General features: G+C 37.2%; 1 protein-coding gene across 4 annotated transcripts in view; it reads right to left on the reverse strand.

The window, feature by feature from the left end:
- The window catches only part of ALS2 (alsin Rho guanine nucleotide exchange factor ALS2), an 81727-nt gene that overhangs the window by 52832 nt on the left and 6612 nt on the right, over positions 1 to 22283 (reverse strand). For all 4 annotated transcript variants that reach the window (XM_024757367.1, XM_024757366.1, XM_024757364.1 and 1 more), the window contains exons 2-7: positions 13161 to 13240; positions 11770 to 11924; positions 8022 to 8959; positions 4747 to 5104; positions 1825 to 1993; positions 808 to 904 (exon numbers count right to left, since the gene is read on the reverse strand). In XM_024757367.1, coding sequence (XP_024613135.1) covers positions 808 to 904; positions 1825 to 1993; positions 4747 to 5104; positions 8022 to 8959; positions 11770 to 11924; positions 13161 to 13180 — 1737 coding nt within the window. In that variant the 5' untranslated portion in view covers positions 13181 to 13240. The remainder of the gene's footprint in view (positions 1 to 807; positions 905 to 1824; positions 1994 to 4746; positions 5105 to 8021; positions 8960 to 11769; positions 11925 to 13160; positions 13241 to 22283) is intronic.

Raw genomic sequence — 22283 nt, forward strand, 5'->3', positions numbered from 1 at the left:
ATTGTGAACAGCTTCTTTGTCCCCAAGTATGCTTTCTGCTTCACCTTATGTATTAAAGAAAGCTAGCAATTTTTATGCTTATTTTGTAACTTGCCACCTTCCTAATTTCTTATTTTTAAGCTTTTTGATGATTCATATGTTAATAAAAATAAAATTATCCTTTTCTTTCCTAATATTTATATTTATTTATATGAGCTATAATAGCTTTTTGGCTATCCTACTATGTGATAGTTAAAATAAAGCACTTAAAGGTTTTAGAATCTTTTATTGACTTTTCTTAAAAAGATAAAGGGACTGATGAAGAATCATTATATGAATATATTTAAGAATAAGTTTGAAAAACTACTTTCCTTAGGAGGGTTTATGCATATGGGCATGGTTTTAAATGATTCTGGAGGTCACTTTCAGGTCCCACAATTTTAAGAGAGAAATGCGTTTTGGTTTCTTAGCGTCTTACTTATGGATTTTCTTCATCAGAAAACAGAAATTCACCAATACCCTAGAAAACTCAGTGCTATTTTTCCATAAGAGCACGTTATAGAAAGCTTCTCTGTCAAGTAGGCCAATGTTGAATCCAAAGTCTACAGTCACATGTGTGACTTTAGCCAAGTTACGTAATTTCTCTAAACCTCCCTTTCCTCACCTGTAAAATGGAAATAATACAATGCAACGTAAAACACTGAAAAGACCAAATGAGATACAGGATTGTTGCCTGACACACAGCATATACTCAATAAATGATGGTCCAATCTCATCAGGTTGGCCTTCCATGAAATTAAGATCAGCTTTTAATAGTTTGTCTCCTACCTGGGATTTCGCAGTAAGTGCAAGAGAATGGTAACCACCTGCCTCCAGATGGATTACTTCTTTACCATCCAGACATTTTACACACAATGGTTGAAGCCTTAAAGAAAAACATACACAGACACATACAAATTCAAAGTAAGAAGTATTCTCAGCAAGAATCATGGCCTTTCTCAAATTACGGAGTAAGTGCTTTCAAGTAAAAGTAAATATTTCAAAAGAAAACATTAAAATAAAAATACTGGATGTATGTTCAATCTACTCCTAAATATAAATAATTTTGAATGGTTTCAACCTAATCTTTGTCTATTAATCACTAATTAACCACCATAGTTCAGAATCTGTTAAGAATCATAAAACAACTGAATGATTCATATGGCAGAGAATATACTTAGGACAATGAAATACAACCAAAGAGGGGAGTTGTCATTTTTTTAACACATTAGTTGCTTTCACTCTGCTAGGAATAAGAGACATTTATATTAACTGGCTATTTTAGATAATCATTCTATTTACACACTTTCACAAATATCTATTGTTAATATCATAAGAGTTTCTCTTAAACAAAACAGTTTTTCCGTGATCTACATGAATAGACATGGTTTATTGCTGTGGTTATAGTTATTCTGGCAGCAGCAGATAGACCTCTTTCAGGTAAAAAAAAAAATTGTTGGTTGTGTTTTATAAGTTAAAAATTTGAACCATTCACGTGTTCCAATGAAATACCATCTTATCCCAAACACCCTTTTTTGTATTCTAAGATGAATATACATCAAAGAAGAGATGGAAAGATATACCATAGATACTTAAGTCCTTTATTACTAGAAACAAATTCAAGACTAAGACTGATTGGGGTGGGAGGTATTTGTTTTGTTTTTTATCAGAGTTAATGGTGTATAATAATCTAGAGTTAGAAGAAACCAGATTTCCTCTATGAGGAAATGAGATTTGGAGACCTTCACCAGGAGAGAGGTTATTAGTTTAAGCTAATTTCTAACAGTAAACACTGGCAGCACTCACCTAGGCAGAACATCACCATGCCCCAGCTGTCCTTCCTTCCCTTTCCCCCAGGTCCACACCTCTGTTCTCAGAGAAGGCAGGAGCGCATCCGCTTCTCCACTGTATGTAGGGGTCAGAACCACTGTCCGCGTTTTCACCCTTGCAGCTTTTCTCAAGAGCCTGGGGGAGACTGAAAACAAACCAGAGATATCATGAGGGAGTAGATGGGTGAGATAAAAGGTACCACTTTAATGAACTGTTGATTTTCAAAGAAATACACTAACATGGTATTTGTGAAGCATATTCTACAGGTTCTCTGCAAAATGGGGATTAAGTAGTCAAATGAGTTTGGTAAACACTGCCTACTGCATTCTTTCCTCCCCCCTACCTGCCCTGTAGAGATTCACACACACGCATTAGCATGCTAAAGGTACTGAAAAGTCCTGCAATTAAAAGCCCTGTTTAAATCTGTTTAACCCTGCCCCACTTCCAAACACTTAGCCACAAAATCCTTTTTTGTATAACATTTGTTATACAGAATGTCTACGTGACATCCTATGGAACTGGTATTCTAAAGAATAAGCTTAACAAAATACTACATTAAGGCTAACAAATATTTTTCCCATTTCAAAGCAGAGTTAAAAGTTAAGCCTTTCCGGGCTTCCCTGGTGGCGCAGTGGTTGAGAGTCCGCCTGCTGATGCAGGGGACACGGGTTCGTGCCCCGGTCCGGGAGGACCCACGTGCCGCGGAGCGGCTGGGCCCGTGAGCCATGGCCGCTGAGCCTGCGCGTCCGGAGCCCGTGCTCCGCAACGGGAGAGGCCACAACAGTGAGAGGCCCGCGTACCGCAAAAAAAAAAAAAACACCTAATGAGGGCCATGATCTAATCAGTACTAAAACTAGATCATTTCAATATTATAATTAGTGCCACAGGGAAAGAGTACTTGAAGATATTTAATAAGCCTGTAAAAAAAGAAAAAGTTAAGCCTTTTCAAATTAAGGTCTAAGGTCAAGCATACTATAAATATTGTAACAAAAGATTTATTTTAGACATAAAACTTAAAAGTTTCTACAGTGAGGAAATGGTTATGAATGGGAAGTACTAAAAAGATTTTGTATTTTGCTGCCTACTTTAAATTATTTTATAGAAAAGTTAATATTTAAAAAAAAGAATGCTGACATCTTTTAGAGTGTTCAAAATTGTAACAAAGGCGTACAACACTGTGTAAATCTTGTACACCAATCTGGTGACAGGATATGTTTTGAAGAAAATCATCAAATGTCACTAGGTATAGACTTAAGTCACTTGGTCATTAAGTTGTGGGCCACAAAGAAAGTGATCATCCCCGGCTAAGATCACAATCTTTTCTGGTGAATGTATCATCCACTCGTACATACGAAGACTCAAATACACCTACTTGAGGTTTCCTCAAAGATGTATTCTAGATCATTTTAAAAGAGAGAGAAAAAGAGTACATGGAAAAGTTTTTCTAAAGATACTTTAAGTTTACTAAGTAAAATTTAACCTAAGGAAATAAGTCTGTTAGTAGAATTGCATATTTCACATGGTCTAATGGCATGACAAAAATCAATATCCCACATTTGTGGTTCAAGGAGATCTCAAATATTATATTATTCTGAAAATGCTAAAGGACATTTCAGAATGAGAACATTTTGGCCCAAGATTATTCTTCAGACTTAGCAGAATTCATGGGATACACACACACACACACACACACACACACACACACACATATAAAATCAGGACTAGGGTTTTATTTGCACAGATGAATCTAGTGGCAATGAGAATCAGGAGGCAGGATAGCAAAAGTACTCAGTGGCACAAGAGACAGCAATAAGTAGAACACAGGTAGGGAATAGGGACATAGCAGAAAAGGTAAGTTTTAGTCTAGTCTAGTATTCCTAACTTCCTAACCACTGGTTTATACCATTTTGTGCAAAGCTCTAAACTATAGCCCATGGGTCAAATACAGTCCACTGCCTGTTTTTGTAAATAAAGATTTATTGGAATATAGCTCATTTATTAATGTATTATCTATGACTGCTTTTAAGCAAAGTCAAGTAGTTGTAACAGAGACTGTATGGCCTACAAATCACAAAATATTTCTCTTTAGCTCTTTATAGAGAAAGTTTGCCAGGAACTCCCTGGTTCAGTAGTTAGGACTCTGCGCTTTCACTGCCAAGGGCACAGGTTCAATCGCTGGTCAGGGCAAAAAAAAAAAAAAAAAAAAAGAGAGAAACTTTGCCAACCCCTGGTTGATCTAATCCAATACTTCTTGAGCTTTAATGTGCATGTTAATCACCTTGGGATCTTGTTATAATGTATATTCTGATTCACGAAGTTTGGTATGCAGCCTGAAAGCCTGCATTTCTAACAAACTCCCAGATGATGCTGATGTTGCCGGTCTGCAGGCCACCTTGAGAAGCAAAAGTCTAGATGACTGAGACTCCTGAACTGAGTGAGAAATGTAGAAGAAACAACTGTGCAATATTCGCAATATTCTAAGAAGTTGATTGCTAATGGTTTCAGAAAATGAAGCTTTCTCTTATTGAAGCTTAAAACCATCCTCACTTTCAGGGCGTAAGTACATTAACTCCTCATTGACCCAATGATCACATCTGCAACTTCATCGATCTGGAGTCCAGGCCCACCCAGGAAATAAGGAGGCTACTGCTACATTCCAGAACAATCAAATAAGACTCAAAACAAGGTTCATAAGCAGAAGCAGGTATTATGAAAAAGTGAGGGTCTGAAGTTATTTCTAAAGCAGAGAAACATGTAGCTTTTAAAAAGCTATTTAATTAAATAAATTTTGACATGTGAATATGTTAGGAAAGCGAATTTATTATAACATGGCATGTGATGTCAGGAGCATCTTGGATTCACCAAAAGTCAACTCACAAAAGCCGGTTATTTCCTTACCCTGTGACAACAATCCAGGGAGAGAGAGTCTTCGGCTGCCTCCCTCTGATTCTTCTTCTCTGATATCCACAAGACTTGAACTCTTCTTTCCTTGCATTGACTCCTGTTTAACCTGTTCTTCTCTGCTATCTTTCAGACCTTCTGGGCCTATGGGACTACTGCCTGCCTGAGCTCCAGGTTCACAAGGGGCTGTACTATAAAAGTTCATAACTTTCCTAAGAGACAAGGTCCCAGCTTCATATGTAGCAGCCACTCTCACACCGACAGCAGATGCACAAGAGACCACTAGGCTGTTCAGGGCTGAAGTGCTTGTGGTTGCTGGGCTGTGAAGATTAGGAATCGCTTCTGCTACAAGAGGCTAAAATATACACACGTTAAAAAAGGATATAAAAATACAACCCCATATACAACAAGCAAGCAATAAAAAGAAAGTGTAACATCTATCACTATTTGCAAATACAAGAATCTAAAACAACAAGAGGTCTCTTCATCTCCAACCTAAAGGTATCCCTTCTTGATCACAGATTTAACACATTAGATGGAAATGAGTACTTAAAATACAGCTCCTTATCAAAAGTACTTCCTTTTGTTTGAGTGGTGTTTTATCATGGTATTTAAAAATAGGTCCCAGCTGCTTTTATAAAATAAACACAGCAGAAGGGAGAGGGGAGGGAAGGTATGGAAAACATCGCCTTCAATATGAGGTAATAGCCCTGGATAGAAGGTTGAAAAAAATGCAAGTTTTATTATTGATCACTACTAGGAAAAATTACACAAATACACAAGAAAATACACAAGAAATAATGAGAAAAAATTACATTTTAAGAAGAAAAGGCTTTTCCTAAAATGTTTTATGAACACAAATTTATATATGGCATACACAGGCAGAAAATAAGTTACACCTCTAAACTATCCACCCCCAAACCATGTTCTGAAATTTCTGTCCTTCTACTGTCTCATCAAGAGTTATTTTCCATGACCCAGGGGCAAGGTAAACTGAAAGATTACCTTTGCTCTCACTACCATCGAGCAATGTGGTAGGTTAATCATTAAACATTTGGATCCAAGGTTCTTAGTGTTATTCACAGCTGTATTAGAAAGCCAACTAAAGCTTTCTGATATCTTAGTGAAAAATCAGTTAAAACTTACTCTGAGCTGTCCAGCACCACTGTTTACTAAAAAAGAAAGTCACTAGATATACCTACTTAACACACGAAAAAGCTTTCAGCTCATGAGCATAGGTCACAATGAAAATTTTGTTTCCTATGCTACCCAAAGATCCCAAGGGGTGGAAGGGGGTGTGTGTATATCTTAATTTGTCCTGAATTGCAAACCAAACCAAAAATATTTTTTAACACTGACTTCTGATTTTTCTTAAAGGAAATAATTCCTGTTCCCTGCACAGTGCCTGACATGTAGTAGGCACTCAATACATTCTGTTCAATACTAAATTCAACAAAATGTGAGTCTTTAATTAAAATATCCAACAAAATAAACAAATATACCATATAAAAAAAGATAAATACAAAGCCTATTACTTCCTTGGTGACACAGTTCTCATGATAACTTGTTCAGAAAAACTGGTGTCACTATTTCCACCATCTATTTACAAAAGCTTATAACAGAAGCAGTGATGGTATTTAGGGGTGACTAATTTAGAGAGTTCTTACCATTAGGTGGAGGAAAGTCAAAAAAACTCTACCTTCTATAAACTTTAAACTATTGTTCTAACAGGCTCCTCTACTTAATTATATTTAACAATTCATAAAATAAGTAAATAAATAAAACAAAAACACATGTCCAGCAATTTTGATGGAAGACATAATTTCAGGGGTTCCAATCAACCAACAGCAAAATGCAATAATGAAATATATGCTTCATTGCCAAATACTTTAGTTTATTTCACAAACGTGAGATATTCTTTCAATTACATCTGGCCAGAAGAAGAAAACTTGTCCTAAGCCACATAAATTCCTAATGGTTAGCTGTATGATTGAGACACTATTTACAAAGATGGAATTACACTTAGTTAAACACACACTGCCAAAACTAGCATAGGTAACCAAAACTTTAAATGTTTAACCAAACAGGTCCAAAGGAAAGTGCAATTTCAATGATGATAATCTATTATTCAAATAAACAGTAAATAAACTTTTAACTACAACTTTAATAAATCAGAGAAATGACTTTTGGAAAGTCAAAATCTAACTTTTTTATAAGCATGTACGAGTCCTGTTCAATTATTACTTTCGCTTTGTTTAGATTTTTCTTTCTCCAAACAGCTTCTTAATAAAAACTTAAAAAAAAAAATCAAACATCTACAAGTTTCGGTGAGTAGACTGTGAAATAAAAACTGTTTCTAAAAACACCTCTAAGCCACGTTCCCATTCTGAACCAGTAAACAACAGTGATGAAGAATCCAGAGGCTATGTGGTTTCAAAAACCTGAAAGCAACGCCACAAGGCAGCTCTTTTATGATTAGTTTTTTTTTTTTTTTGAGTCTTAACCACTGGACCACCAAGGAAGTCCCTAGGATTATATGTTTTTGTTTAGATTTGTTTTCTTAGAGTTCTGGAAAAGCAAAAGCAAAAGGCTTCCACTAAGAGTAAAAAAAACAAGTATCCTTTAGAACAATTTGTTTTAAGTAGGGAGACACAGCTTACTACATGCCCCTGGTAAATAGCTTTTCTCCACTTACTACAAGTTTTCAAAGTGAAAGTAGTTTAAACCAGATGAAGAGAATATAAAACCCTCCACCCAGTGATGCCCAGTGAGGACCACTGGTATAACTGAAAAGAATTCGAACAGTATGTAATGCCAGTCAGTTTCAAGTCTGCCTATAAGCGAGGGAGGGATCCGCCACACAGCAAACTTCTCTGATAAAGAAGGAAAGGATTTTTCTCAACAGTATCTGAAGAGTGCTACAAATACAGATAAGAGAATTCTTTGTGAATATATAGTCATGTTAGATTAAACACTTCAGGGGCCCACCTTAGCCATGGGGGAAAAAGTACTTGGGGAAAAAAAATGGGAATTTTCTACTTACAAAAGAATCCCAGAATAACATCTTTCAACATCATAAATAAAGGGCCAGAATTTGAACATGAAGAGTAATTTTGAATTAATCCAGGGTTTTCCTTATCTAGGCTTGCATGATAAGACAGATTAATAGTCAAACTCAAAAAATAAAAAAATGGTACCAACCCTTAGGTATTTTAAAGTTTCTCAAGAAAACTCATATGGTTCAACTTTATATTATAAAATATAGCAGGTACCTGAGATGGCACTGGCTTTTCACCATTCTCTGAGTTCTCTCTTACTGAATGATCTGACAGTTTCTGCACGTATTCATTTACTGCCTGAGTGTCAGGGTACGATGGTATACTTCTTGCAGAAGAAATTTCAGGTGTTCCCATGACATCTTGTGGGGAGGAAATGGTCTCAACACTTGTGGTCTGAACATTTCCAACATTCAGTTCGGTAGCAGCAGGCAGCTCATTTTGTACGAAGGTGTTCTCAAACACTTCTCCCTTGCCATCAAGGGTTTCAGTGGAGGGGCTGATGGCAGTGCTGGCCTGGTTTTCTGACTGGGATTCTGACAGTGTCACGCCTAATGGACAGCAATGGCTGTCTGATATAATCACATGGTCTTCTTTGTCAGTCATTGTAATTAACAGCTGGCTGCACTGGTTACATCTTTCTGGCACTGGCTTCAGATCCTGGGAAGGGAGGCACTGCACCAGGGCTAAGCTGTGGAACGCACCACAGGCAACTTGTAGCACTACTCGCCCAGCAAGATGTTCCACCTTTTGTGGCTTTGTCACGGGGAAGGTAGTGGTAATGAGACCCAACTGACAACCGGTACCCCATGCCCAAATCTCCCTGCTTAGGGACAATGCCAGAGTGTGCTCCTCGCCACATGCCAGCTGCAAGACCCTGACCGCTAACAAAGGACTGGTCTCGGAATCAGAAATGCTGACAGGATTTGGTTCCGGAACATACTGCTGGTTAGCTACCGCACACTGGCCAGCAGAGTTCTCCCCCCACATGTACACTACGCCACTTTCTGTCACTGCTCCGTTGTGGAAACTCCCTGTTGCCACAGTAACAACATACTGCCCAACCAGCACCTCTTCTAGAATGGGGCTACTCGGACAAATCTCTGCTGGTTCACTTCTCCAGGGGAGAGTCCCAAAGCTGTAGACCTCACCATCTGAAGGTTTGAAAAAAAAAAAAAAAAAAAAAAAGGGAGGGTGTTAGTGAATTCAATAGAAATTTTATCAGCTAACTTTTAGTCCCCTCTAGGTTTAACAAAATAGAATTTTTTTTTCTTTTTTTAATTTTCAAAAGCACAGTTGTAGAAATTTGGTTGAAGCAGATAGCATTCCACACTTAGGAATCTTTTAACAAATAACATCTTTTAACATTCTGAAATATAGTGACAATTTCTACAAATTAAAGGAGACTACTTCAAATGAAGGGTATTGCTCCTCTCCTTCAGCCTTATCCTACAAACTCCTAGCATCGATCCGTTACTAATGGCTATCATTGCAGGCTATTACAGAAGCAGATTCCAAGAGTTCAAAGACAAAATAATGACCATGACATGATCAGATAAAATAAGCAGAAGATAAAACAGACACATTTGCTAATATCTACAACATTCACTACTACTGAATAAGTCAGAGCAGCAAAAAATTATGCAATGACATAAAAATATTAGAGATTCACTTTGGCCAAAACTATGAAATTAGCTTTATACCTCCAGCTTGGACTGAGGGCACCAATGTTAACATGACGTTGTGTACCATACTATGTATAATTTTTAAATGTTATTTATAATATATATTGTGTACTAGATAGCCTTCCTGAGGTGTCATTTGTTTAAAAAGCAAATCACAACAAAACAAAGAAAAAAAACAAATGAAGCCATGACTGGCTAGCTTTAGAATTAAAAGGGAAGGCACCAGTGAGTTGGGTACATGAATGATGATAACCTATTTGTGTTCACGTGTGCTACCAAGTCATAGTTTTACTGCAGGTATTGGGGAAATTTGGGGGTATGGGCAAATGATTTATGCTAGCTAAAAAACTCAAATGGAACAAAGACTTGGCCATGGGTTTTGAAAAATATTAAACAAAGCCCACCATCCTTTCTTTCCTATGTGACCAGAGGGTCACCCTTTTTTTTTTTAATTAATGAAAATAGGTACTATTTTTCCTCCAGCAGCAATTGAGCTGCTGATGAAAAAAAGGCATACTTTATCTTTGGCCTATTACACATGGCAGATACATTTATACACTCAAACTCACTACAACATCTATGTAAGGAAAAACACAATAGTGGCTAGAGGAAGATCAGTTTTTATTAGGGAATTTCTAATTTGGATAGAGTAGTGAGAAAATAAGCTCACTGGTTAAGATCTTTTAAACTTTTCTTCCCAAGTGACATAACACACTTGCAACAGTTCACCAACACTTTCAATTGGTATTATATTCCATTAGAATAACAGTCTCTCCAGAGCAAATTGCAGAGAAGTGAATATTTGGACATCATTTTTTTAACCTGGAATACCTCAAAAATAGTGAGTCAATGAGGTGTCCTCATTGAATTATGAGCTAATGGTTAAACTGAATAGAGACAAAGCTTGAAAATTTCTAGTATTCAATCAGTACCATTTCCTCACTTAGAAAAGAAAGTACCAGAGATCTTTGTGCCATTTCAAGCTACACATTTGTGTGAGCCGAGATTTTTTGTTACTTTGACACTTAAACCAGAACACTGCTTAAACATGAACATAGGTTATTTACATTTTTTTTTTAAGTTTTCCCTCAGTCTTCCCAGGCTTTTAGGTTTGATTCTATATGTTTAAAGATATGCTCATGAAGGATTCCTAAATATCTTACTGAGGGGCTAATAAAACGACAGTAACAGAATTCTATTTATATATGTTTGAGAACTATAGATTTGGAAGCCCACAGGTACTGGATATAGTTCACATTTGAAAAATAAGGCTTCCTCCAAGTTCTGGCCTAATACAATAATAATAATAGTATTATGTATTATTATAATAAAAGTGACATAATAATAAAGAAATTAGAAAGAAATCCATGTTTGCCCCAAAAAACCACCATGGTCAGATTTAAGCTTTGTTTCCTAGAATCTGTCTTCCCTTAGTTCCTACAAGGAAAATACCAAAGCATTGTTAAATACTTAATACTTACAGAGTAGAAATTTATAAATTAGTGAAGCTGATGGCAGTCCTGACCCAAATCAAATTTGCCATGACTTAGTAGGTAAAGTGCCATCAAAATTAAAGGCAGCTCTCTATAAATTACAGCCTATGTTTCTGATATAGATTTGTAGATTTTATTATATGTTCTTATGAGCTGCTATTTATGCCTGAGAAAAACGGTACTGAGACAGTACAGCCAAGAGATTTAAAAAGCAAATTTTGAAATTAGACTCTCTGGGTTCCCATCCTAACTCTGACCCTTTAAGTAGTCGTGTGTGCTTGGGAAAACAATTTAACCTCCCTGACCTTCAGCTTCCTCATCTGTGAAGTGGGGATAATAACAGCAGCTACCGCATAAGGTGGTTGTGAGGACTCAATGAGATAATGCATACAAAGTGCTTAGTGCGGTGCCTGGCACATATAATTGTTTAATAAACATTAGCTATTATTAGCATTATTATTCTGATACATTTAATGAACAAAGGTATAGTAAAAGGGTCTCTGAATATGTAATCTTTTAAAAAATCTCATTTTTCATGTACTTATCACTACTAAAATTTTTAGACTGTAATTCTCCCTTTTATTCTAGTTATGGTACATCTTAAATATAAGAACTCATCTGATTTCTGATGAAGGGAGTAAGAACATATTTTGAAAACAAAAAAAGCATAAGTTCCAGCAAAGTTCACTCAGAATCCCTCGTATCCAGTAACTCTCAGCAGCTCCTATATGCTCCGACACTGGTCAGAGTCTCAGTTAGTGTTGGCTAAGCCGTTCTTTTCAATACCTTCAGTCAGAAGAACTCCATGTTTCACTCCAAGGGCCGCATGAAGAACAGTCTTTCCTCCCCAGCCTGGCAATCTCTCTGGTGTTACAGAACGGGAGCCTGCCTGCCACACATGGACCAGGCCTCTTTCTTTGGATCCTTCAGCTTCCGTTGAGCTACAAACATCAAGAAAAATAGCTTAAAAATAGCTTGTTCCTCCAGGTCATAACTGTATCTTTTGTCCTTCATACTGTCATGAGATTTATACCTTTTACCAGTACATGGGTGACTGAGTCAGACAGTTCGGCACCTATTTTATGGCATGGTTATGACACAGGAGCAGAAGTAAAATTACTATTTATATAAATGATTTGAGGATAAACCCACAAATTACTTGTCTCTATCTAAGAAACAAACAAAACCTGGGCTATTTTTTGAAGTTTTCTGATTTAAAATTTCAAGATTCTTACTTCTCAGTACATTAACTCCTTGTTTAGATGTTAAAGTTATAACATGTCCCAAGTTGGAGTCTTATTTTAAATTTTTAGTTTTTAATTTGGTATTTAAAGAAAAAGTATTTGATGAGAAAGACAGAAGGAATAGGGATCCACATTTCCCTTTATACCAAGTTTAAGCTCTATAATTCTTATTTAAATTTTTAAGAACTAAATTTATAACAGGTACCAGTAAAATCCTTCATGCTTTACTCATGTTCTAGCCAAAGAATTCTATCCATCTGATAACCCTAGTTCAAAGAACATAAAACACACAGCTGTGTAACAATGACTGCCTCCCTTTCCAAGAAAAGGCCACATTAACATACTCTGGGTTTCCCTTTATATAATATTTTCCTTTGTGTCGCCATTAATGGGGCATTTATTTTCATATTCTTTTTTCTAGAACAGTGATGCCAATATTTTAATGAGGCACAGAAACTTTTTTTGGTTTTCTTTATTTTATAATACCTAGGATTTTCTCTACTTTTGTTAAATAATATTCCTCTGAACTGTAATTAGGCATAACCATGTTTTTATGAAAGGAAAGCCACAAACCTAACCCTCCTTTCAAAATATCATTCATGGCGCCGAGTTCTCTAAGGATAGAATTACAATTAATAAGGCTACTTTTGAAAACTTGAAATTATGCGTGACAAAAAAAATGGCCTCAAAAGCTTTAAAATGGTGAAGACATTTTGTGCCTTTTATAAGCATAAGAAAGGAACTAGCAACGAAGTGTACCACTAACAAGCTTTCTTGCAATTATGTTTCTCTCTTTACCAGTCAACACAAATGTCACTATTCCTACTTAATAGCCATCAACAAGAAAATTAAACTGAAGAGAAGCTACACATAAGTGGAACTGTCTGTTGTGTTTTCCTAGAAGGGTAGGGGAAAAGGAAAAAATGGTTTTACCTTTTCTTCTTTGAGTCCATCGGTCAGTGGGAGCACTCCATCACCAAATCATTCCCTCCTTGCAAAAGGTATATAAAACCCTAAACGGCAAAACACAGGTAAGCACAAAGAGCAGTGAAAGAGCAGTTTGCTATTTTATCTTCAGATTTTAAAAAAAGAAGAAAAAAGGCAGCTCTCCAACAAGTGCACATTCACTGGGCAATAAATATACAGCAAAACTATTTAAACTATTTCATATCCTGCCTGCCAAAGTCAAATCTCTAGACTGAGCCTGCCCACTGAGCTTATAAAAATGCCTGTTGATCGTCAAATGTAATGTCAAAGTGAGAAAAGACTACCCACAACCTAGCTGTACTTTGTCAGGCAACAGATTTTTTTCATTTGTTTTTTATTATAAATAAGTTCAATCTGAAAACTCAATGTGTTAAGTATTCATTACACACAAATTAAGGCTACTTTTTAAATGCTGCTGGGACACATGAACACTTAAATACCAATTAAGTAAACAAGAATTTCTTGGGGCTTCCCTGGTGGCGTAGTGGTTAAGAATCTGCCTGCCAATGCAGGGGACACGGGTTCAAGCCCTGGTCCCAGAAGATCCCCCATGCCACAGAGCAACTAAGCCCATGCACCACAACTACTGAGCCTGTGCTCTAGAGCCCACGAGCCACAACTATTGAAGCCCACGTGCCTAGAGCCTGTGCTCCGCAACAAGAGATGCCACCATAACGGAAAGCCTGTGCACTGCAATGAAGAGGAATCCCCTCTCACCGCAACTAGAGAAAGCCCGCGTGCAGCAGCGAAGATCCAACGCAGCCAAAAATAAATAAATAAAATAAATTAAAATTTAAAAAAAGAATTTCTGCAATCTCTCCAGTAATGTATCAGATTCAAACAGTTTTAATTTCATTTTCCAGTAACGCACACACACAGAATTCCATCATTAAAACAAAGTTTTCCATGTATTGGAACTAGCAGTGTTTTCCCCAAATCAACCTCAATTCAAAACCATAATCCAAAGGGCTGGAAGAAAGAAGTTCGAATTTAAAATATCTGTTTTCTAAATCTACCATTTAATAAAAAAGAGCTATATGAAAATAACAGTACAAATATCATGACCTATCATTTCAGAAACTCAATGTTTAATAAAGTAAGAGCTAGAAATACTGACAGGCAGACAGAAACGCTCAATGCATTTCAACTAAGAAATTCACATTTTTAAGGGCACCAAAACTCATGAAAATAAGAGCAACGGGGTTTTAGATGTGTGAATGATAAAAATACTGGGGCCAAATTCATTATTTTTCTGCAAAAGGGTATGGCATCGTCACTGTGCTTTGAAAAGAGCCCACACCGGCAGGAGTGATGTAAGACCATCTGTTTACTCCAGGTTGCCTGTGAATTCTTACAGTTTCCCATCTGTATATCTGGAGGAAATTACTCTCTACCTAATGCTTATTTTAGAAAGATTTTGACTCATTCAAAGTTGGATGAAGGGTACATGTAAATGAAAGATATATCTGAACAGATTTAATAAATGCTATTCATTTAATAAATATGGATACTAAGTGGTACTATGCTTTGTGTGTGATAGTAATAAACTTTTAGTTAAATGTACAGTTCACAGCATACAGAAAAGTTCTGAGGCCAGGTCTAATCTATGCTCATCTATGAGAGATCAGGGAGTAACTGGTCCCTTGATAAAAGTTAAACAATGCCCGGGGGGAAACCAGAGAACTGCTCTGGGAGGCTGTGGGAGTGCAGAAGCACACTTCATGCAACGGATTCACTGTTCGTAAACCAAACTGTGTCCTACTGCCTGTCAATCAAAACTGTTGAGAATTGGTAAAATGAATAAAGTAGCTGACCTTTCTTCTCTTTTGGTGTCATATTCTTGAATACAGTGTTTTCTTAAAGTGGATTACTCCTTATGCCACATGATTTCTAACCAACATTCATTTTTTCAAATCCAAATGGAATTAAAACTCTACAAACTGTCTTGCAACTTTGTTACTTACTGTATACTGTAGGAAGGATAATGATTCCCAAGATACCCATGTCCTAATGCCCAGAACCTGTGAATACGTTAGGCTACATGGCAAAGGGGAAGTAAAGCTGCTAATCAGCTTGTTTTAAGTTGGGGAGATTATCCTAGTTATCCAGATGGACTCAGCATAATCACAGAGTCCTTAAAAGTGGAAGAGACAACAAGCCTCTTAGATAGCCACATCCACCACAGGGCAGACAGCAGAAGCAAGAAGAACTACAACCCTGCAGCCTGTGGAACAAAAACCACATTCACAGAAAGACAGACAAGATGAAAAGGCAGAGGGCTATGTACCAGATGAAGGAAAAAGATAAAACCCCAGAAAAACAACTAAATGAAGTGGAGATAGGCAACCTTCCAGAAAAAGGATTCAGAATAATGATGGTGAAGATGATCCAGGACCCCGGAAAAAGAATGGAGGCAAAGATCAAGAAGATGCAAGAAGGGGGCTTCTCTGGTGGCGCAGTGGTTGAGAGTCCGCCTACCGATGCAGGGGACGCAGGATCGTGCCCCGGTCCAGGAAGATCCCACATGCCGCGGAGCAACTAGGCCCGTGAGCCATGGCTGCTGAGCCTGCGTGTCCGGAGCCTGTGCTCCGCAATGAGAGAGGCCACAAAAGTGAGAGGCCCGCATACAGAAAAAAAAAAAAAAAAAAGAAGATGCAAGAAATGTTTAACAAAGACCTAGAAGAATTAAAGAACAAACATAGATGAACAATACAATAATTGAAATGAAAACTATGCTAGAAGGATTCAATAGCAGAGTAACTGAGGCAGAAGAACGGATAAGTGACCTGGAAGACAGAATGGTGGAATTCACTGCTGCGGAACAGAATAAAGAAAAAACAATGAAAAGTAATGAAGACAACCTAAGAGACCTCTGGGACAACATTAAACGCAACAACATTTGCATTATAGGGGTCGCAGAAGGACAAGAGAGAAAGAAAGGACCAGAGAAAATATCTGAAGAGATTATAGTCAAAAACTTCCCTAACATGGGAAAGGAAATAGCCATCCAAGTCCAGGAAGCACAGAAAGTCCCACACAGGATAAACCCAGGAGAAACACACTGAGACACATAGTAATCAAACTGACAAAAATTAAAGACAAAGAAAAATTATTGAAAGCAGCCAGGGAAAAACAACAAATAACATGCAAGGGAACTCCTATAAGGTTCACAGCTGATTTCTCAGCAGAAACTCTACAAGCCAGAAGGAAGTGGCATGATACACTTAAAGTGATGAAAGGGAAGAAACTACTACCTAGATTACTCTACCCAGCAAGGATCTCATTCAGATTCAATGGAGAAATCAAAAGCTTTACAGACAAGCAGAAGTTAAGAGAATTCAGCACCACCAAACTAGCTCTACAACAATGCTAAAGGAACTTCTCTAAGTGACAAACACAAGAGAAGAAAAGGATCTACAAAAAAAACCCAGGGCAATTAAGAAAATGGTTATAGGAACATACATATCGATAATTACCTTAAATGTGAATGGATTAAATGCTCCAACCAAAAGACACAGGCTTGCTGAATGGATACAAAAACAAGACCCATATATATGCTGTCTAGAAGAGACCCACTTCACACCTAGGGACACATTCAGACTGAAAGTGACGGGATGGAAGAAGATATTCCATGCAAATGCAAATCAAAAGAGAGCTGGAGTAGCAATACTCATATCAGATAACATGGACTTTAAAATAAAGAATGTTACAAGACAAGGAAGGACACTACATAATGATCAAGGGATCAATCCAAGAAGAAAATATAACAATTATAAATATATATGCACCCAACATAGGAGCACCTCAATACATAAGGCAACTGCTAACAGCTATAAAAGAGGAACTGGACATTAACACAATAATAATGGGGACTTTAACACCTCACTTACACCAAGTTTCTACGGAACTAGAACAAATCATCTCAAAATCTGTATGGAGACACAAAAGACCCCGAATAGCCAAAGCAGTCTTGAGGGAAAAAAACGGAGCTGGAGGAATCAGACTCCCTGACTTCAGACTATACTACAAAGCTACAATAATCTAGACAATATGGTGCTGGCACAAAAACAGAAACATAGATCAATGGAACAAGACAGAAAGCCCAGAGATAAACCCACGCACCTATGGTCAACTAATCTATGACAAAGGAGGCAAGGATATACAATGGAGAAAAGACAGTCTCTTCAATAAGTGGTGCTGGGAAAATTGGACAGCTACATATAAAAGAATGAAATTAGAACACTCCCTAACACCATACACAAAACTAAACTCAAAATGGATTCGAGACCTAAGTGTAAGAACAGACACTATAAAACTCTTAGAGGAAAACATAGGAAGAACAGTCTTTGACATAAATCACAGCAAGATCTTTTTTGATGCACCTCCTAGAATAATGGAAATAAAAACAAAAATAAGCAAATGGGACCTAATGAAACTTAAAAGCTTTTGTACAGCAAAGGAAACTACAAAGAAGATGAAAAGACAACCCTCAGTATGGGAGAAAATATTTGCAAATGAATCAACAGACAGAGGATTAATCTCCAAAATATATACACAGCTCATGCAGCTCAATATTAAAAAAACAAACTACCCAATCCAAAAATGGGCAGAAGACCTAAATAGCCATTTCTCTAAAGAAGACATACAGATGGCCAAGAAGCACATGAAAAGCTGCTCAACATCACTAATTATTAGAGAAATGCAAATCAAAACTACAATGAGGTATCACCTCACACCAGTTAGAATGGGCATCATCAGAAAATCTACAAACAACAAATGCTGGAGAGGGTGTGGAGAAAACGGAACCTTCTTGCAATGTTGGTGGGAATGTAAATTGATACAGCCACTATGGAGAACAGTATGGAGATTCCCTACAAAACTAAAAATAGAATTACCAGATGATCCAGCAATCCCACTACTGGGCATATACCCAGAGAAAACCATAATTCAAAAAGACACATGCACCCCAATGTTCATCACAGCACTATTTACAATAGCAGGTCATGGAAGCAACCTAAATGCCCATCCACAGATGAATGGATAAAGAAGATGTGGTACATATATACAATGGAATATTACTCAGCCATAAAAAGGAACGAAATTGGGTCATTTGTTGAGACGTGGATGGATCTAGAGACTGTCATACAGAGTGAAGTTAAGTCAGAAAGAGAAAAACAAATATTGTATATTAATGCACATGTGTGGAACCTAGAAAAATGGTACAGATGAACTGGTTTGCAGGGCAGAAATAGAGACACAGATGTAGAGAAACAAACGTATGGACATCAAGACGGGAAGTGTCGGGGGTGGTGGTGGTGGTGGTGTGATGAATTGGGAGATTGGGACTGACATGTATACACTGCTGTGTATAAAACTGATGACTAATAAGAACCTGCTGTATAAAATAAAGAAATAAATAAAGTGGAAGAGAGAGGCAGAGGAGAGCTTGAGAAAGAGAGGTGATGATAACAAGCCGTGTCAGAGAGCTGCTAAATTGCTGGCTTTGAAGATGGGAGGCGGCAGCCATAAGCCAAAGAATGTAGGTGGCCTCTAGAAGCTGGAAGAGGCAAGGAAACGAATTCTCTCCTAGAGCCTCCAGAAAATAACACAGCCCTGCTGACATCTTGATTTTAACCCAGCGAGACTTGTGTCCGATTTTTAACCTAAAGAACTCCAAGATAATAAATGTGTGTTATTTTAGGCACTGAGTTTACAGCAATGCTACAAGCAGCAACAGAAAGCTAGTACACTATTTCAGACACATCTTTCTTTATCGATATTTATAGATCGAATTTTGTTTTAATGGTGTTTAATATACTTGACTTCTCCTAAGAAGACACGTGTGCCTGAAATTCAGATACAGCAATGAGAAAAAAGGAAATGACTGGTAAGGAAGCATAACTAAAAAGGAATATTGCACCTAAATGTGGGAAGCTTATATTATAAAGTTTTACCTCACATACTTAAAATATGCAGCATTTACTGAATCCAGTTAATCTAACATTCTTCCTCAATTATGTATCCAAAGAGAAAAACTACACCAAAAAATTTGTTTTCCTAGTATTTTTATAATCCTCTCTCTGAGAAATCTATAAGACTTGCCTCAACCATTCAAAAAGCATTTAAACTTGCTTATGTTCTTCCACTGCTAACAGTTTTAACTGTTATAAAATTGCCTAATCATGGGGCTTCTTCTGGGGATATTTCTCCCCAGATGAGCTTTGGGGGTCAGGATCCCTGTACTCTGCTTCTTTTCTTCTGTTATAGTAACTTTCCCTCATAGCCTTTATTATATTAACTAGCTCTGATACAGAAGCTGTGTGATATTTACAGAGTCAGAAAATGTGGGGTCCTCTTGTACCTCACATGGCCTTTCCAGAGATCAATGGCATCTGTAAAAGGAGCAAACTAGACTGTAGCATCCTCTCCAACTGTTAAGTACTACGAGCCACAGAACAAAGATGCATTCATTTTAAAGTATACCACTCTACACTTCAAATTATCTCCTTCACAGTGGAATGTAAAGTAATTAAACTCTCAGATGACCCGTTAAAACAAAAAGCTTGGTTCTTAATGAGTTGATTCCACTTTTAGATCCCAGTGGATACACACCCTCCTGCTACATTTAACAGAGAAATAAGCTATCCTGTACATGCAGAGAATATGGTTTTAATTCCATGATCTGGGAGTGCCCTAAAAAAAAAATCTGGTCTAGATGTTCTAGTTATTGCTAGAAAGAAAAGCTACTACTATGGGTCCATGATACCGTAACCAGAAATCTAAACTCCAAAAAACTCTGAAAACTAAAAGTTTTTTCATTTAAGTCTTTTGGTGGCAAAATCTAATCTGACCTGAACTCATCCAAGAGCAAAACCAACATGAACTAATGTGATGCTATTTAGTTTTTACCCCTTTAGCGTACATCTTCATTTGTCACAGAAATATTAATATGATTGTAGGGTGGTACCAAAGGTCCCACGAGAAGTGTTATATAATATATGGTTTATGCACCTTATTCTAAAGATCAGAAAAACTCCAAATTCCAAAACATGCCTTGCCCCAAGGGTTTCAAGTAAGGGACTGGGAACTGTATTCTAAAACAACTATCATTTTCGGTAGGGGTCCTCAACTTTTTAATGGCAATGATTTACATCACTTGTTTTAAAAGTTTTAAGTCCATTTTATAGTGAACATACTCACACAGAGTGCCCAAATGAATTCTGTAAGAAATATCCTCCCTGCAAATACTCACTTGGCTCATCTTAGTGGAGGAAGGAAGCCTGGGCTCTTTAATTTCATACAAGACTACCAATTTGGTGGAAAGATGTAAATAATGAGAGAGGTGCTGTGTCCTAGAACAACTAGGACTTAGTGATGTATTAGACATAAGTGGGGGATAAAGGAGAAGGAGGTATCAAAAATGACCTCTAATTTCTCCCTTGAACAACTGTGTAGTGGTACCATTTACTGAAATGAGGAAGAGAGAGAGGGTAGGATTCTGAAGTGGAAGGTAAGATTCTCGTAAGACAAGATTTTTTTATAAGTTCAAGATGCCTGTGAGAAATCCAAGAATACATGTCAAGTGAGCAGCTGAATATGTGAGCATGGAGTTCAGAAAAAAGGTCTCAACTATTGATATAAACTTGGGAAGGCATATGGATAATATCTGAAATCAAGGCAATTGACAGTATCACTGGAGTGTGTGTTAAGAGAAAAGGAAGGCACAGAATCAAGCTGTTAAGTTACTCGGATAGGATGAGCAACAAGCAAAGACTGAGGTGAGAAGTGGCCTGAGAGGTAGAACAAACAAGAGTCTGATGTGGGCACACGAAGCAAAGCAGAGAGTGTTTCCAGCAGGAATGACGGGTCAACACGGCTGGGCTCTCAGCTGGGGACTGAAAAACAGATTGCAGCAGGCTGACTATAAATGGCAGGTGAGGACATGAAAATAAAGTTGGTGTAAATGATGCTTTTAAAAAATATTGAAATGGCAAACAGAAATGGAGAAGCAGCTGGAGAGAAACATGAAGATCAAGGGTGTAATTTTGGGGGGTGGGGGAAGATGAAAGACAGCTGAACATGTTTGTAGGACAATGACATGGTTCCTAGATGCAAGGGAGACAAGGACAGAGGGCAGAACCAAAATCCTGGACAAAAGTGGAAGAGGGTAGCGTCCGGAACACGCATGCAGTGGGACTGGTCTTTCACAAGAGAAAGGGTCTACATTTTAAAAAGAAACAAAACAACAGGTACTGATACAGGCAGGATTATGGATTTTGTGGCGGGAGGATAAGAGTCCCACATGATGGCACCTGTAAGTGACTAGGACTTCACAGTATGTGTGCTATGTTTTTCTAATCTCACACCTGGTTCCATTCATTCTGTCTCTTTATTTTATTTTGCCACATTTACACATTTCTGTAAACTGCCTTTTAGGAACAAGGCAGAATATAAATAAAAATTTAAAAATATGAAACAGAAATGTGTTAATGGACTAGTATCCCAAATGCAAAAAGAAAATTAAATCATGTAGCATTCTATGTATTCACATCTAGTAAACTTTATTCTCTGGACAAAGTCCTTTTGCCTTAATAATTTAGTAAAAGTTAGTATATTAACTTTAATTAAATTTCAACAACTAAAACCACATGTAGTTTTCTTACCTACTGTACTCCAGGTATGGAACTAATATAAAACTTCCACGGAAGCCAAAAACATCTTATGCTCTATTATATCCCAGCTGCTTAATATAGTCCTGACATACAACAAGTACTCAATAAATACCTGTAGACAGACTAGGCCTATATAAATCAACAAGTTCCTACCCTTAAGGAGTTTACATAGGAGTATGTTCTATCTTTCTGTCTAGCATGATGGCTCTAAGTAGACAGTGCCCTCGAGGCATAAGAAAGCTAACTTAACACTAGCAAAGCTGGGCCCTTCTACTCTTAGTCTCCTGTCTCATTTATTGGTTTAAAATAAGTGTATTGATTAAAATAGTGAAATAATAGCAATAATTATAGTTATAAGAGTAATGATATTACTGTTTAGAATGACAAGACATTAAGA

Source organism: Neophocaena asiaeorientalis, unplaced genomic scaffold (assembly GCF_003031525.2).
Source record: "Neophocaena asiaeorientalis asiaeorientalis breed wild unplaced genomic scaffold, Neophocaena_asiaeorientalis_V1.1 scaffold246, whole genome shotgun sequence".
NCBI classification, from domain to species: domain Eukaryota; kingdom Metazoa; phylum Chordata; class Mammalia; order Artiodactyla; family Phocoenidae; genus Neophocaena; species Neophocaena asiaeorientalis.